The sequence below is a fragment of the Nematolebias whitei genome, chromosome 23 (genome assembly GCF_014905685.2).
Source record: "Nematolebias whitei isolate Nwh7 chromosome 23, NemWhi1, whole genome shotgun sequence".
Lineage (NCBI taxonomy): Eukaryota > Metazoa > Chordata > Actinopteri > Cyprinodontiformes > Rivulidae > Nematolebias > Nematolebias whitei.
In genome coordinates this window covers 2,779,608-2,792,888 of record NC_056520.1, presented here as the reverse complement: position 1 = coordinate 2,792,888, position 13,281 = coordinate 2,779,608, and the positions used below count along the sequence as shown (strand labels likewise).

At 42.6% G+C, this 13,281-nt stretch overlaps 1 protein-coding gene across 1 annotated transcript in view; it reads right to left on the bottom strand.

Moving 5' to 3' along the window:
- The window catches only part of cfap221 (cilia and flagella associated protein 221), a 39,519-nt gene that overhangs the window by 23,294 nt on the left and 2,944 nt on the right, over nt 1-13,281 (bottom strand). The window contains exons 3-7 of the mRNA XM_037696730.1: nt 12,475-12,561; nt 12,298-12,393; nt 10,398-10,498; nt 10,132-10,235; nt 5,371-5,530 (exon numbers count right to left, since the gene is read on the bottom strand). Of these exons, the coding sequence (XP_037552658.1) occupies nt 5,371-5,530; nt 10,132-10,235; nt 10,398-10,498; nt 12,298-12,393; nt 12,475-12,561 (548 nt within the window). The remainder of the gene's footprint in view (nt 1-5,370; nt 5,531-10,131; nt 10,236-10,397; nt 10,499-12,297; nt 12,394-12,474; nt 12,562-13,281) is intronic.

The following is a 13,281-nucleotide window of genomic DNA, read 5'->3' as shown; positions in this document are numbered from 1 at the left end:
CCATATAAACTACCCATAGATTATAGAAACTACTTCTGAACCATAGAGGGAAAAACATCTGGACCACAGAAACTACCTGGACCAAATTATCTTCAACCTTAGCCTGACCCAGGAGAAGGTTCCAGTGTTGTGGAAAACCTCCTGTCTTGTTCCAGTACCAAAAAAAACCCTCACCCATCAGTCCTCAATGACTATAGACCTGTTGCCCTGACATCCCACATCAGGTCCTAGAGAGACTTTTGCTGACCCACCTGACTAAACAAACCAGGACCCACTGCAGTTTGCTTATCAGCGTGGACTTGGAGTTGAAGATGCCATCGTACACCTGCTTCACAAACTCACCGTCATGTAGAAAAGGCAGACCGCTCTGTGAGAGTCATGTTCTTTGATTTCTCCAGTGCATTTAACACAATCCAGCCTGATCTGCTTTGTCAGAAACTTCAGAAGACTCAGGTGGAGGCTTCAACAATCACCTGGATCAAAGACTACCTGACAGACAGACCACAGTTTGTGAGACTGAAGGGTTGTGTGTCTAACCAGGTGGTCAGTAGCTCAGGAGCACCACAGGGGACTGTACTCGCACCATTCATTTTCACTCTGTACACCTCAGATTTCCAGTACAAAACAGACTCCTGTCATCTGCAGAAATATTCTGATGACTCTGCAGTGGTCGGGTGGGTCAGAGATGGACAAGAAGCTGAGTACAGGGCACTGGTGGACCGCTTTGTGGCATGGTGTGGAAACAATCATCTCATCTTGAATGTGAACAAAACAAAGGAGATGATTGTAGATTTCAGGAGAAACAGGAGCAGGTCCAACCCTATTTCCATCATGAGAGAAGAAGTGGAGGTGGTGAAGTATAAATACCTCGGGGTTCACCTGGACAACAGACTGGACTGGAAATGCAACAGTGAAGCGTCTACAAGAAGGGACAGAGCAGACTGTACTTCTTGAGGAAGCTGAAGTCCTTCAACGTTTCTTCTATAAGTCTGTTGTAGAGAGCTCTATCTCTTCTGCCATCATCTGCTGGGGGAGCAGCACCAGAGCAAGTGACTTCAAAAAGATCAACAAGCTCATAAAGAAGGCTGCCTCAGTTCTGGGGACTCCTCTAGAACCTTTGGAGATAATTGTTCAAAGAAGGATTCTTCATCAAATGAAGAACATTATAGACAACCCTCAACATCCTCTTCATCAGACTGTCATACAACAACAGAGTGTCTTCAGTCAGAGGCTTCTTCAGATGTGCTGTAGGACAGACGCTACAAGAGATCCTTCCTGCCCACAGCCACCAGCATCTAGAACAACTCATTAATGATGAGTTACCACAACATTTAATTCACCTCTGGGATTAATAAAGTATTTTTGAATTGAAATAAATTACATCTGGATCATATAAACTAGTCTTGGACCATAGAAAGTATCTCTAGACCATAGAAACAATATCTGGACCATAGGAACTACACCTGGACCAGCCATTCTGTGTTCATTTCTCCTTCCTTTCCTCTCTAACCTCAGCCAGTGGAGGCCGTGAGGGGCCGAGATGGGATAGAGGCAAGGCGGCCGACTCGGGACCCAAAAGTCCCAGGTTCAATCCCCAGCCATTCCCACATGTCGTGGTATCTCTGAGCAAGACACCTAATCCCTAACTGCTCCCCGGGCGCCTACATAGCTGTCCCCTGCTCCACCTGGGTGTATCTCGGGTGCGGTGGGTTAAATGCAGAGAACCAATTTCATCATTGTATGAGAACATACAACGATGGCAACACATAGCACTTTATTTTACACATGGCTGCTCATCTTTGGCCTGGTTCTGCTGGAGGTTTCTTCCTGTTAAAAGTGAGTTTTTCCTTTCCACTGTCACCATTGTGCTTGCTCAGGACGGGAGGTTGCAAGAAAGTGGGGAATCAACATAATCTGCTGGTTTTCTGTGATAGATAACTTTAACAAACTGGCATTTTATAATCTATATGAATGGGAATTGGCGAAATATAAATAAACTGAACTGAATTGTGTCTATGGGTTTTTCGTTGGAGGTTACTAAAGCTTCAGGAGCAGCAGCTAATCAAAAGCTGCCATGGAAACAGAAGATTAACGGGAGGACATCAATAAGGGTGAATTAAAGCTTCTGCACTGGCACCCTTAATTATCAGTTTGTTATAAACAAAGCAGCAAACATTTGCATCAGATAGTGTTCAGTCCAGAGGAACATTCCTCCAGCACTTCACATGCACATATCTTATCTACCATTTGGCTCCACTGTGGGAAACAACAAACACAGGGAGGGCGTTCTCTATGCTAAACATCCATTAGGAGACATATCTGTCTTGATATCAGTGCAGCAGCTACCAAGTATTTTTTCATGAATTATTAACTTTCGGTGGAGATAAGTGCCGACAGTGCAGGGGAAGGAGCTGCTGCTGCTGCTGTGGTATGATGGATAGCACCCTCGTTCTCATGGGAGCAGAATTAAACATGGGGGGGGGGGGGGGGCAGCTGGAGGAATAAATGAGGTCTACACATCGGCACACAATGCCATTTGCAGGAAATCCAGCTGCTTGTTTTAGCTCCAAAATATCTGGTTGTCAGTTTGTACTCGGCTGTAACGAGTTGAACATCGAACTTGGAATATTTTTTCAGTTTTAACAATAAATTGTGGCGTACGTATGGAGTTTTGGCAGCTTTGTTGTGGAGGAAAAAACATAATTCCTTAACCAAGTAATTTCTGATGATGATGTCGTGTCCGACGATGGCGACCCTGGCCAGCTTCTGGCACGTGCTCGTACGTGGCCGGCAAATCCGAACTTCGCCTTAAATATTTGGTCGCAGGTCACGCAGTGTAGCTGGCCCGCACGGTTGTAGGAGGGTTTAGGTGAATTTGTCATTTGAGGTGTAACTCGGAAAGGCGAGAGTTTTCAAAGTTTGAGACGCCTTTCTTGACCTTTGAACGCCAAATCAATCTTCTTTGAGCAGCGGTGGAAAACGACACGCAGTCAGACTGCGTTTGAAGACGTCCTTATAGCAAAGGTACTGCCCGCCGGAGTTGCGCTTCCCGTTCGAAAGCTCTGAGTAGAATACGCCCTTTGGTAGTCTACAGTCTTCCATTCGCTGGACGTGACCGCACCATCGCAGTTGTTCTCTCATCAGTACGGCCTCCATGCCGGGAGTAATGCACTTGCCGCCGTACACGTCGCACCGCCCTATAAGTCGCATCCATTATGCGTCACCGCAGAAACGTGGGCCGGTGTTGTGCCAAAAATCGATTGGCTGCCAAATGGCGGTCGCGCGAGTGTGCACGAGAGGACTTTAACAATAACTTAACAAGATTAACACCTAAAAACAATTATTTGTTTGCTCGACCTTGTAGCAAAGGTGTCTTAATAAAAGCATTTTGATGTCAAACCAGCTGCATCTCACCTGGGCGGCGCGGTGAAATGCAGCTGGTTTGACATTTGCTCCAGGAGTTCCGGAGAGAGACGAAGGTGGCTTTGTATGGCAAGACAAGTGTCTCATTAATAGCCACTTTTACCTGTTAATGAGAGACTTGTCTTGCCATATTGGTCAAGGGACCTCTAGTGGCTAAAAATGGTAGCGTTCAATATTTTCCATGTCAGAATGAATGAAATCGTCAGATCTCGGCTGAAAATTTGGTTCTAAATATGGAGAAGAACGTATATTAGTTGCTTCTATGTATAAGTAGCAGGACGTGCAAATTTATGCAGAAAGGTGCAACTTATACGGCGAAAAATACGGTATTTGAGCAACAAAGAGCGTCTGCATTTATGACACGATCCCACTATTTGATGCACAAGATGGAACGTAGGAATTTTATATGAAACGCGTCCAGCCTCCTGTCGCCTCCATACAGGCACCAGGTTTCAGAGGCGTAGAAAAGGACCGGCAGTACTGTGACACGGTAAACTGCGAGCTTCGGCTGCAGCGTGACGTCGTGAGATTTCCTGTCTCGTGTCATTTCTGACGACAAACGCTATGAAGTATTAGATATCTGTAATTTAGAACATTTATTTAGTTTTAGTTTAACCTTTTAGTTGACGAGGTAGAGCACACCGAGACGGCTGTTCAAGCGAGAATGGCCAAGAATGGCAGCAGCACGTAAACATGAACAGTCATAAAACCTAAAAGAGTGAAGTCTGGTCCTCTGGACATTCAATAAAAAAATAAAAACTGTAGAAACGTTTCGTCTTTCATCCGAAGGACTTCCTCAGTCTGAGGTACTGTATTCAGCTCAGTCTTATAAACAGCACCTTCTCAGAGCGGATCAACCAGTTTGCTGCTGACAACCAGAACCAGCTGATCACATGGTCCAGAAGGACCAGGACTCTGAGGTCTACACTCATCTCCAGGCCAGCGGTCACTCTTTCAGGGATGAAGATGTTCACATCCTGGACAGAGAGGAACGATGGTTTGAGAGAGGAGTAAAGGAGGCCATCTTTGTGAAAAGAAATCGTCCATCATTAAACAGGGGCGGAGCCTCCGGGTTCAATTGTCCCCCTCTTACAATGCTGTGATTGCTAGTATCACTCAGCCCCCTGTGAACAGTAAACAGCCATCAGTGTGCTAATGATCCATTGTTAGGCTGATGGTCCTTCTTGAGCATGTGATCAGCTGGTTCAGGTTGTCAGCAGCAAACTGGTTGATCCACCCTGAGACGGTGCTATTTAAGAGACTGAGCTGAATACAGCACCTCAGACTGAGGAAGTCTCTCGGATGAGAGTCAAAACGTTTCTACAGTTTGGTTTATTTGAATGTCCAGAGGACCAGACTTCACTTTTTTAGATTTTTCTACCTGGATTATTGAGCATGCATCAGGAGAGTCATAAAACCACAATTCTCAAAGCATAATTAAAACACTTCATAGTAAATAGCGGAAATTTAAAAAGAGAACAACAAACAAAGGGAACAACATGCCCATACAGCTACAAAGCAACGCTGCAAGTCAAAGTTGCTCTGTGTGTAGTCGTGGGCAGTGATATTTAAAGATGCAGTCTTTATATTAAATATAAATATATATTAAATTGAGAATTAATGTTTACCACGAAAAGCTTTTTGTTTGTTTTGTGTTAAACTGGCACATGATCGTGACACGCCAACTGCTTTTCCAGTCGGGGCTTTTTTTTTCTTTTTTACAGCACCTACCTGCCCACTTTCCAAAAAAACTTTATTTTGAAAGGATAATAAAGTGGAAACTATGGTTTCGGGTGAGCTCAGCTTCACTTTCAGAACACGTCCTCCTCAACGGTAATCCATCAGACTGGTGAAAATAAACTGGCTGAATATCCAAAGAAAAACCTGATACAAATTAATTCAAAAAGGGGTTTTTGTGCTTAAAATGCTTGTCCCTAATTGTGTTACCTGAGGGCTAAGTGAGGCCAGGAGCTCCCGGTGACGGTGCACAGGTACGGCTTGGTGTTGAACTGTGAAACGACCAGCTGGAAGGTGAAGTGAGACGTCTCGTATTGTTGGGGGGTAAAGGTCACACTGATCTTCGCTTTGCCACTGGCTGAAATCACACCTGGAAGAACAAACTAAGGTCAGAAAATATAAACTAGGGCTATTAACTTTATTAGTTCCCCTAAACTGATTGATGAAGGCGACCGGTACGTCAAAAATCAGTGTTCCCCCACATCACAGTAGCCCCTCACTTATCGCGGGGATGCGTACCATGAAGCCCCGCCATAAGTGAAAAATCAGTAAGTAGAAATAGTAGTACAGGTAGTAAGTAGTAGTTTATTTTATTATATTTATGGATTTAACAGGCTGACGATAAGTTTCTGGAATGGTCTTTCCAAATTCCCGACCTCAACTGTGTTGAAAGTTTGTGGACTTTGCTTCAAAGCTGGTTTTGTGACGGGAAACCAGTCAGTTTAAATGAGCTCAACCATTTTTACCAAAACAGAATGTTCAAATATCATCAGGATTTATGCCAGAAGATTGTTGATGGACAGGAAACGTGCTTGGTGAAGGTTCAACTCCCTAAGGGAAATTTAACCAAAGATTAGTAAGGGTGAATGTATACCTCTGACTGGTTGTTTTAGAGAAAAGCACAAAGAAATTAAACTCGAACCACCAATTCTAGTTTTAAAACATCTTGGATTTAATCTATGTTGGATTAATCCCAGAAAAATAAACGTTCAACGGATTTCTAAAAGCCAAAATTAATGACGTATATTATCGGGATGAGACTTAAATTTCAATTCCCAACTTTCTTTCTGCTCCAAGATAAATATTAGGACATAAAATACGTATTACCCCAGAGAGCAGAGGCTGAAGTCAAAAAGAAAAACTGCAGTTCCTGTGAAAACACAGTGGGAATGCTTATAGCAGAAGAACCTGCTGAGCAACTGATGAAATCAGCTAAAAACATGCCAAAATGTAGCTGAAATAGAAGAACAGCCCTAATTTAGCAGAAGAAAGCAAAAAAAACCAACTGAAATTGGGGGGGGGGGGGGGGAGTAGCTGAAAGGCAGAAAAGAAGCTTAAACTACCACAAGTGGAAAGAGCTGAAATGAGCTAAAAAATGTGGAATTAGCTGAAAAAGCTATAACTAGCATAAAAACGGCTAAATAGGAGCTGAAATAGCAGAAAAAGCTGAAACTAGCATCATTAAGCTGAAAGGAGTACAACAGGCTGAATTTATCATAAATAATTTAATTAGGCTGAAAGTAGCTGAAATTACCACAAGAAAATTAATTTATCTGAAAGCAGCCAAAAATAGCTAGAAAATGCTAAAAAAATAAGAGTAGCTGAAGAGCAGAATTAGCATGTTTGCCCACTTAGACAAAGAAGCAGAAATGAGCATAAAAAAAGTGGAAATTATCTGAAAAAAGCTAAAAAGTAGCTAAAAAGGCAGAAAGAAGCTTAAAGTACCAGAAGGAAGTGAAGAGAGCACTTTTTTGCTGAATTAGGCTGAAAAAATGTGAAATTAGTGCAAAAAATGTGGCGCAAGCTGAAAAAGCTAAAATTAGCATAAACCAGCTAGGTAGTAGCTGATATAGCAGGAAATGGTGAAACTTACAGAAATAAGCTGAAAGGCATGCACGTTAAAATGAGCAGAAAGACGTTAGAAGAAACACAAAGATGTTGTAGTTAGAGTGAATCTGAAAGGATCAAAACAGCTGAAATTAGATGATGAAAGTAGCTGAATTTTTTTTATTTTGTGCAAGGAAGGTGAAAACAGCTGAAGCAGAACAAAATGTGGAAGGAGCAGTAAACGGTTGTAAACACATCTAAATATTTGAAGGATGGAAAATGAGCTCAGTTAATTTTCTATGAGGAAGAAAATGGCAGAAAAGGCTAAAACTAGACCTGTCACGATAAATTTATCTGGGCGATTGTCTCAGAAATTATTGCGATAAACGATAATATTGTTTGAAATTTGACAATAATTAGTAATTATTGTCAAATTTAAGAAGAAATGTTGGTTTGTTTTGTGTGTAGTACCTTTTTTGACCACTGGATGGCAGTATAAGACTGTTTGAACCGAAGGATGGATAGTGAGGGAGTGAGTGTGTCTCTAAGAAAAATGGGAGGGAGGCCCCTTGACGTGACATGGGCTGTCTCTCTTTGGTTCTCAAAATGGCGGACGCTCGGTGTGGTTTGAGCTCTTTAGCATTTTTCACACAAAGCTTTTAATAAAAAACAGTAAAGAAGTTCTCAGCTTCTTTTTGCAGAGAAAAACAACTTTTTACACGAAGGCACGAGTTTCAACCGTGAATTTTGGAGCTTCGACAAGACGGAGGTTTTTATTCCCCGAGGTCGGTTTGTTAGCTTAGCTCGTAGCTTAGCTTCTCAACTTAGCTGCAATGATCCAAAAACGCAATTTTGGACGGTTAAATGGATTTTAAAGAGAAAAGAGAAGGGGCGGGGTCAGTGAAGAACCGGAGTTGAGCCTTTTGTCGTCCAGTGTCTTCAGTAGAAAGAGAGACACGAAGAAATGATAAAGCCGATAAATGAAAACGAGGTCGATAATTTTCATTCATCGTGCGATGAATCGATTTATTGTTTATCGCGACAGGCCCAGGATAAATATTTCAAAAAGCTAAAGTTGCACCAACACCAAAAGTCACGGCAGGATTGTCCTGAACGAGCCGAACATTTTGATTTATGATTTGTTGAAATAGCACAAAAATAATGGATCCCAATAGAGCGAATGCTTCATAAACAGTCACACAATTAATGTTTGTTTTTTTGTGGTTAAACTTAAAATATTTTCACATTTGTTCTCGTTACTTTTTAAAATATTTTACTCTGCGTGAGTAACGGTGTTTTAAACTGAACATTTCTCGTTCGTTCTCATTTCATCCCTGGTCATGAAGGAGTCGTGATGATCTTCCTGGTTTTGGACCTTTAAAACTTCGGCTACTATAGCTGTTGGTCTGCGTGCGTCTTGAAGTGGTGTTGTGTTTCGTGTTAGCCGAAAGCAGGAAGCACCCGAGCTCGTTTCCAGAAGGAGAAACTCGTTTGTGTCTCTGCTTCTCCGTCTGGGAGTCGAGCCAGCTGTAATCCAGACCCCGAGTGTTCGCTCCCCCCGTCTGTTGTGATGCTATCCAGAGCACGTGCACGAGCGTGCAGGCCGTTCAAACTCATCCACCTCGTGCAACGCAACACAAAGCTCTCCACTGTGGTTGCTCGTATTCTAAAGCTCGTGAGCTAGACGGGAAGCTCTGATCAAACAAACGAAAGGGAGATGACAAAACAGCGACAGGTTTCAGTTGTGACTTCTTGTCAAGTTGCAAACGGTCACTTTTCTGCTGTGAGCACAGCTGAGTGGAGAGGAAATTAAACCCAGGACGAAGAAGAAAAATAAATACAAAGTTCCTGCATACTTCCATGGGAAACGCGCTCAGCTATAACTGGACCTGTCACGATAACAAATTTATCTGGGCGATTAATTGTCTCAGAAATTATTGCGATAAACGATAATATTGTTTGAAATTTGATAATTAGTAATTACTGTCAAATTTAAGAAGAAATGTTGGTTAATTTTTCTGTTTAGTACCTTTTTTGACCAGTGGATGGCAGTATGACTATTTGAACCGAAGGATGGATAGTGAGGGAGCGAGCAGAGTCTCTTTAAGAAAAATGTGTGGGAGACCCCTTGACGTGACATGGGCTGTCCGACCTTTTTTTTTTATTCTCAAAAAGGCGGACGCGTGGTGTGGTTTTAATTTGTCACACAAAGTTTTTTATTAAAAAAAAATCAGTAAACAAGTAGGCCTGTCACGATAACAGATTTATCTGGGCGATTAATTGTCTCAGAAATTATTGCGATAAACGATAATATTGTTTGAAATTTGATAAATAGTAATTATTGTCAAATTTAAGAAGAAATGTTGGTTAATTTTTGTATGTAGTACCTTTTTTGACCAGTGGATGGCAGTATAAGACTGTTTGAACTGAAGGATGGATAGTGAGGGAGCGAGCAGCATGTCTCTAAGAAAAATGGGAGGGAGGCCCCTTGACGTGACGTGGGCTGTCTCTCTTTCCTTTTTTCAGTTCTCAAAATGGCATTTTTCACACAAAGCTTTTAATAAAAAAGTCAGTAAACAAGTTCGCAGCTTCTTTTTAGAGAAAAACAACTTTTTACACGAAGGCACGAGTTTCAACTGTGAAGACAAACTTGAAGGCTCAGAGCGCCGTGTTTTAGCCCCGCCCACGCTACATCAACTTCGTGACTGGTTAATTTTCCTGTAACATATTAAAACAACTCCTCCTGAACTTTGACAGACTTTGGCCTTCTCTGCCGACAGTGAAGTCCTAACCACTGACGACAAACTTTCAAACACCTTTCTGACTGGAGACGCAAATCTAAAAGAATCCGACTGGATAATTGTATTCTCATGAATTTAAAGTTTCTTTCTCAACTGCAAAGTAGTAGCAATAACAAAATAGATATTAGATCAAATAAACATTAAATACAAATGTAACATTTCATATGTACTGAATTCTGAGGCCTTCTACGAAGGCCTAGAAGGCCCCGAGGGTTCACCATTATATACAGTAGATTTTTTCGGCACACGCTTTACCTTTAACAGTCAGGTATTGTTCAATTCTCGTGAGTATTGTTACACCCATGTTTCGTATGTTTAAGTAAACAATTTTACCAGTTCTTACCTTTGAGGGGGTGGAGCGAGAAGGCCTCGTGTTGCTGAATAACAAACAGCTGAAACTCAAAGTCGACCGGACAGCTGCTTCTCATACGAATGACCTGACAATAACTAGAGACGGAGAAAAAACAAGCAAGAGAAAGTTATATCGTTTCCTTCTATGAGTCGACACTAACGGGTGAATGGATGCGAGGCTGAGGAATATAAAGAGACGGATAAGACCATGTGGGCAGACAGGAGGTCAAAAACTCCTTCGCCGCCCTGCACACGCACCTCTGTCCAAGCGGGACAGCCGGCAGGTCAATACGAGGAGGGATGTGCAGGTCGTCGATGACAGGGTAGCCATGAATTGGAACTAACCCGTCGTCCTCGTCCTTAGATGGAGTGCAGGCAGGTTGAGTGAGACGGAGAGAAGATACGGGGGGTGGTAAGATGCATACAGATTGGAGACTTCTCAAGATAAAAATACCTTGAAGAAAAAACCTTAAAGCTCATAAAAGTTCCTGACTGGTGGTAAAGTGTTTGTTAAACTCTATTAAATGTATTGAAGTCCTTGATGCATATTGTCCACTTCCTTTCATGCCAGTTATAGTCGTTTTGGTCAAACCTTAAAAAAACGCTCAATCAGCCACTACCACACAGAGTTTTCACTCAATGTCTGTAAAACTAAAAGAGCTCTTTGCCACTGTCCCCTGTCGCTGTCCCAGTAGTAGATTATGAGATGAGCATTTTTCTGGACTGGGATTGAACAAGTAAACCTAAATGTTTTTGGTGCAAGAAGTGGGTAAGAGTTACACAGTGGAGAAGAACAGAGGTCGTTTGTTTTTTTCTGCTTGTCTGAGGCAGCGCCATGGTGTCCTTGACTACCACAGATTAATGTTCGACCACCGCAATCATTTGAGGAAACTACACTTTTAAGCAATCTCCATCCTTCCACCACGTATCCGTCGTTGGGTCCAAGAAGCAGCAGGTCCAGGAGAGAAACCCGGACATGTCAGTCCCCAGCTCGTTCTGGAGGACCCCCAGGTCAAAGATGAACCATCCACCCCCAGTGACTTGTGGGTCTTCCCCAGGGCCTCCTAACAGCTGTTTAAGCAGTATAAAAACTAGAAAGCATACCATTACATGGGGGCCGTGATGGTGTAGAGGCAGGGCAGCCTGCTTGGGACCCGAAAGTCCCAGGTTCGATCCCCAGTCACTGCACATCACGTGGCGTCTCTGGGCAGCACGCCTCATCCCCAAAATGCCTCCCGGGCGCTTTCAATAGCTGCCCACTGCACCACCTGGTGGTGGATGGGTTAAATGCAGAGACTAATTTCGCCATTGTATGGAAACATACAGTGCTGACATTGTGATGACATTATTATTATTTTTTTTTTTTTTTTTCATAGTTTGGCCAGTCCTGCGATTTATATACTTTTTTTCCTATTCATCACAATTTTTGACTGACGCATTAAATGTTCATTCGTACTGGGGTGAACCAAAGAGTAACCGTTACCATTTGCAGCCGCAAGAGCACCGTCTAGGCTTTTGACAACTACCGGTACCGGTACATGTTGTTCCTCTACCGTTAACCCCCCCATCCCCACAAACATTCACTTAGATACAACTGAGAAAAACTTAACACAAGTAAAATACTCCCAAAAGTGATGTGGAACGAGACTGGTGAATTTACTGGTAACTTGCTTGTCGGACCCTTGTTATGTTAATTAAGCCTGTTCAGGATCCCAGGTATGTTCTCTGTGTTGTTGTTATTTCACATTAAATGTCTGTTGTTGCACTTTGTGAAATACACGTCTAAATAAATGTGACTTATACTCCGAAGAGACTTGTAAATAAAGTTTTTATCCTCTTCATGAGGCATTTTTTGACGGATGCGACCTATACGCCGGAGTGACGTATAGTCCAGAAGATATGTTTCTTCACATGACGGGTGGTCAGTTTGCAGATATATGGCAGCAGCCATCTTGGATTTTGATGTTGTAATCCAACCTTCTTACACCTGGATGTAGCCGTATACCTATATGGAAGTCGAGAACTTCATGCTCACATGAATGGAAGAATGGATGGTATTTCCACTCTGCAGTGGAGGACAGTTATAGACATTTTGTGTTTTCATGTCCGTCTTACCCTTTCGTCAGCAGACAAGGATAAGACGGAAGGCTCATCGTACCTTGCAGCGAACACGGATGCAGTCGTTGAAGTGGCGCCACTTGTCGGGACAGAATGTGACCTTCACGGTGAGGTCGAGGCCCGGGATGAGTCGATTCTTTACAGGGCAGAGACGGGGGAATCGTGAGGACGAACGCTGATTGCATTTTGTGGACGAGTGGCGCTACAGATTAAATACCTTCCTGGTGTACGTCGTCTGGAAGTATCTCGTTTGGGTTGGAATTATGTGAAAATTCACGGCTTCACATGAGATGTTGATGATTTTCTGCTCAAAAAGAGGGAAAATTGGTTTCATCAAATCATGTGCACTTCAGACAGTAATTTCCATACGGCTGATGTTCATATACAGATCAACACTTCATCACATGTAAAGTAGAAAATCAGACCCTATATTTAAAAAAAACAATTTACCCATGACTGAAATCAAATGACAGGAATGAGTGTTTACAAGTTTTGATACCAAACGGAGTAAAAACTAGAGAAACTGCATTTCTTCTGAAAATGCAGTGTGGATGCTTATTGCTGAAGAACATGATGAAAAACAGCTGAAATCAGCTAAAACATGCTGAAATGTAAGAACAAGCCTAAGTTAGCAGAAGAAAGCAGAAAGAACACGCTTGCTAAATTTGGTTTAAATGAGCAGAAATTAGCACAAAAATGTGTTACTTGTCTAAAAAATGCTGAAAGTAGCACTAAATTATTTATTTATTATTTAGACTTTAGCTGAATCCACACGCTTATGATTTAATTTAACAGAAGACACTTTTGAAATAAAGAGACTCCTCCAGGGTGGGAGTTGGGGAGTCGGACTCCTTCAGGGTGGGAGTCGGACTCCTTCAGGGTGGGAGTTGGGAGTTGGACTCCTTCGGGGTGGAAGTCGGACTCCTTCAGGTTGGGAGTTGGACTCCTTCAGGGTGGGAGTCGGACTTCTTCAGGGTGGGAGTCGGACTCCTTCAGGGTGGGAGTTGGACTCCTTCAGGGTGGG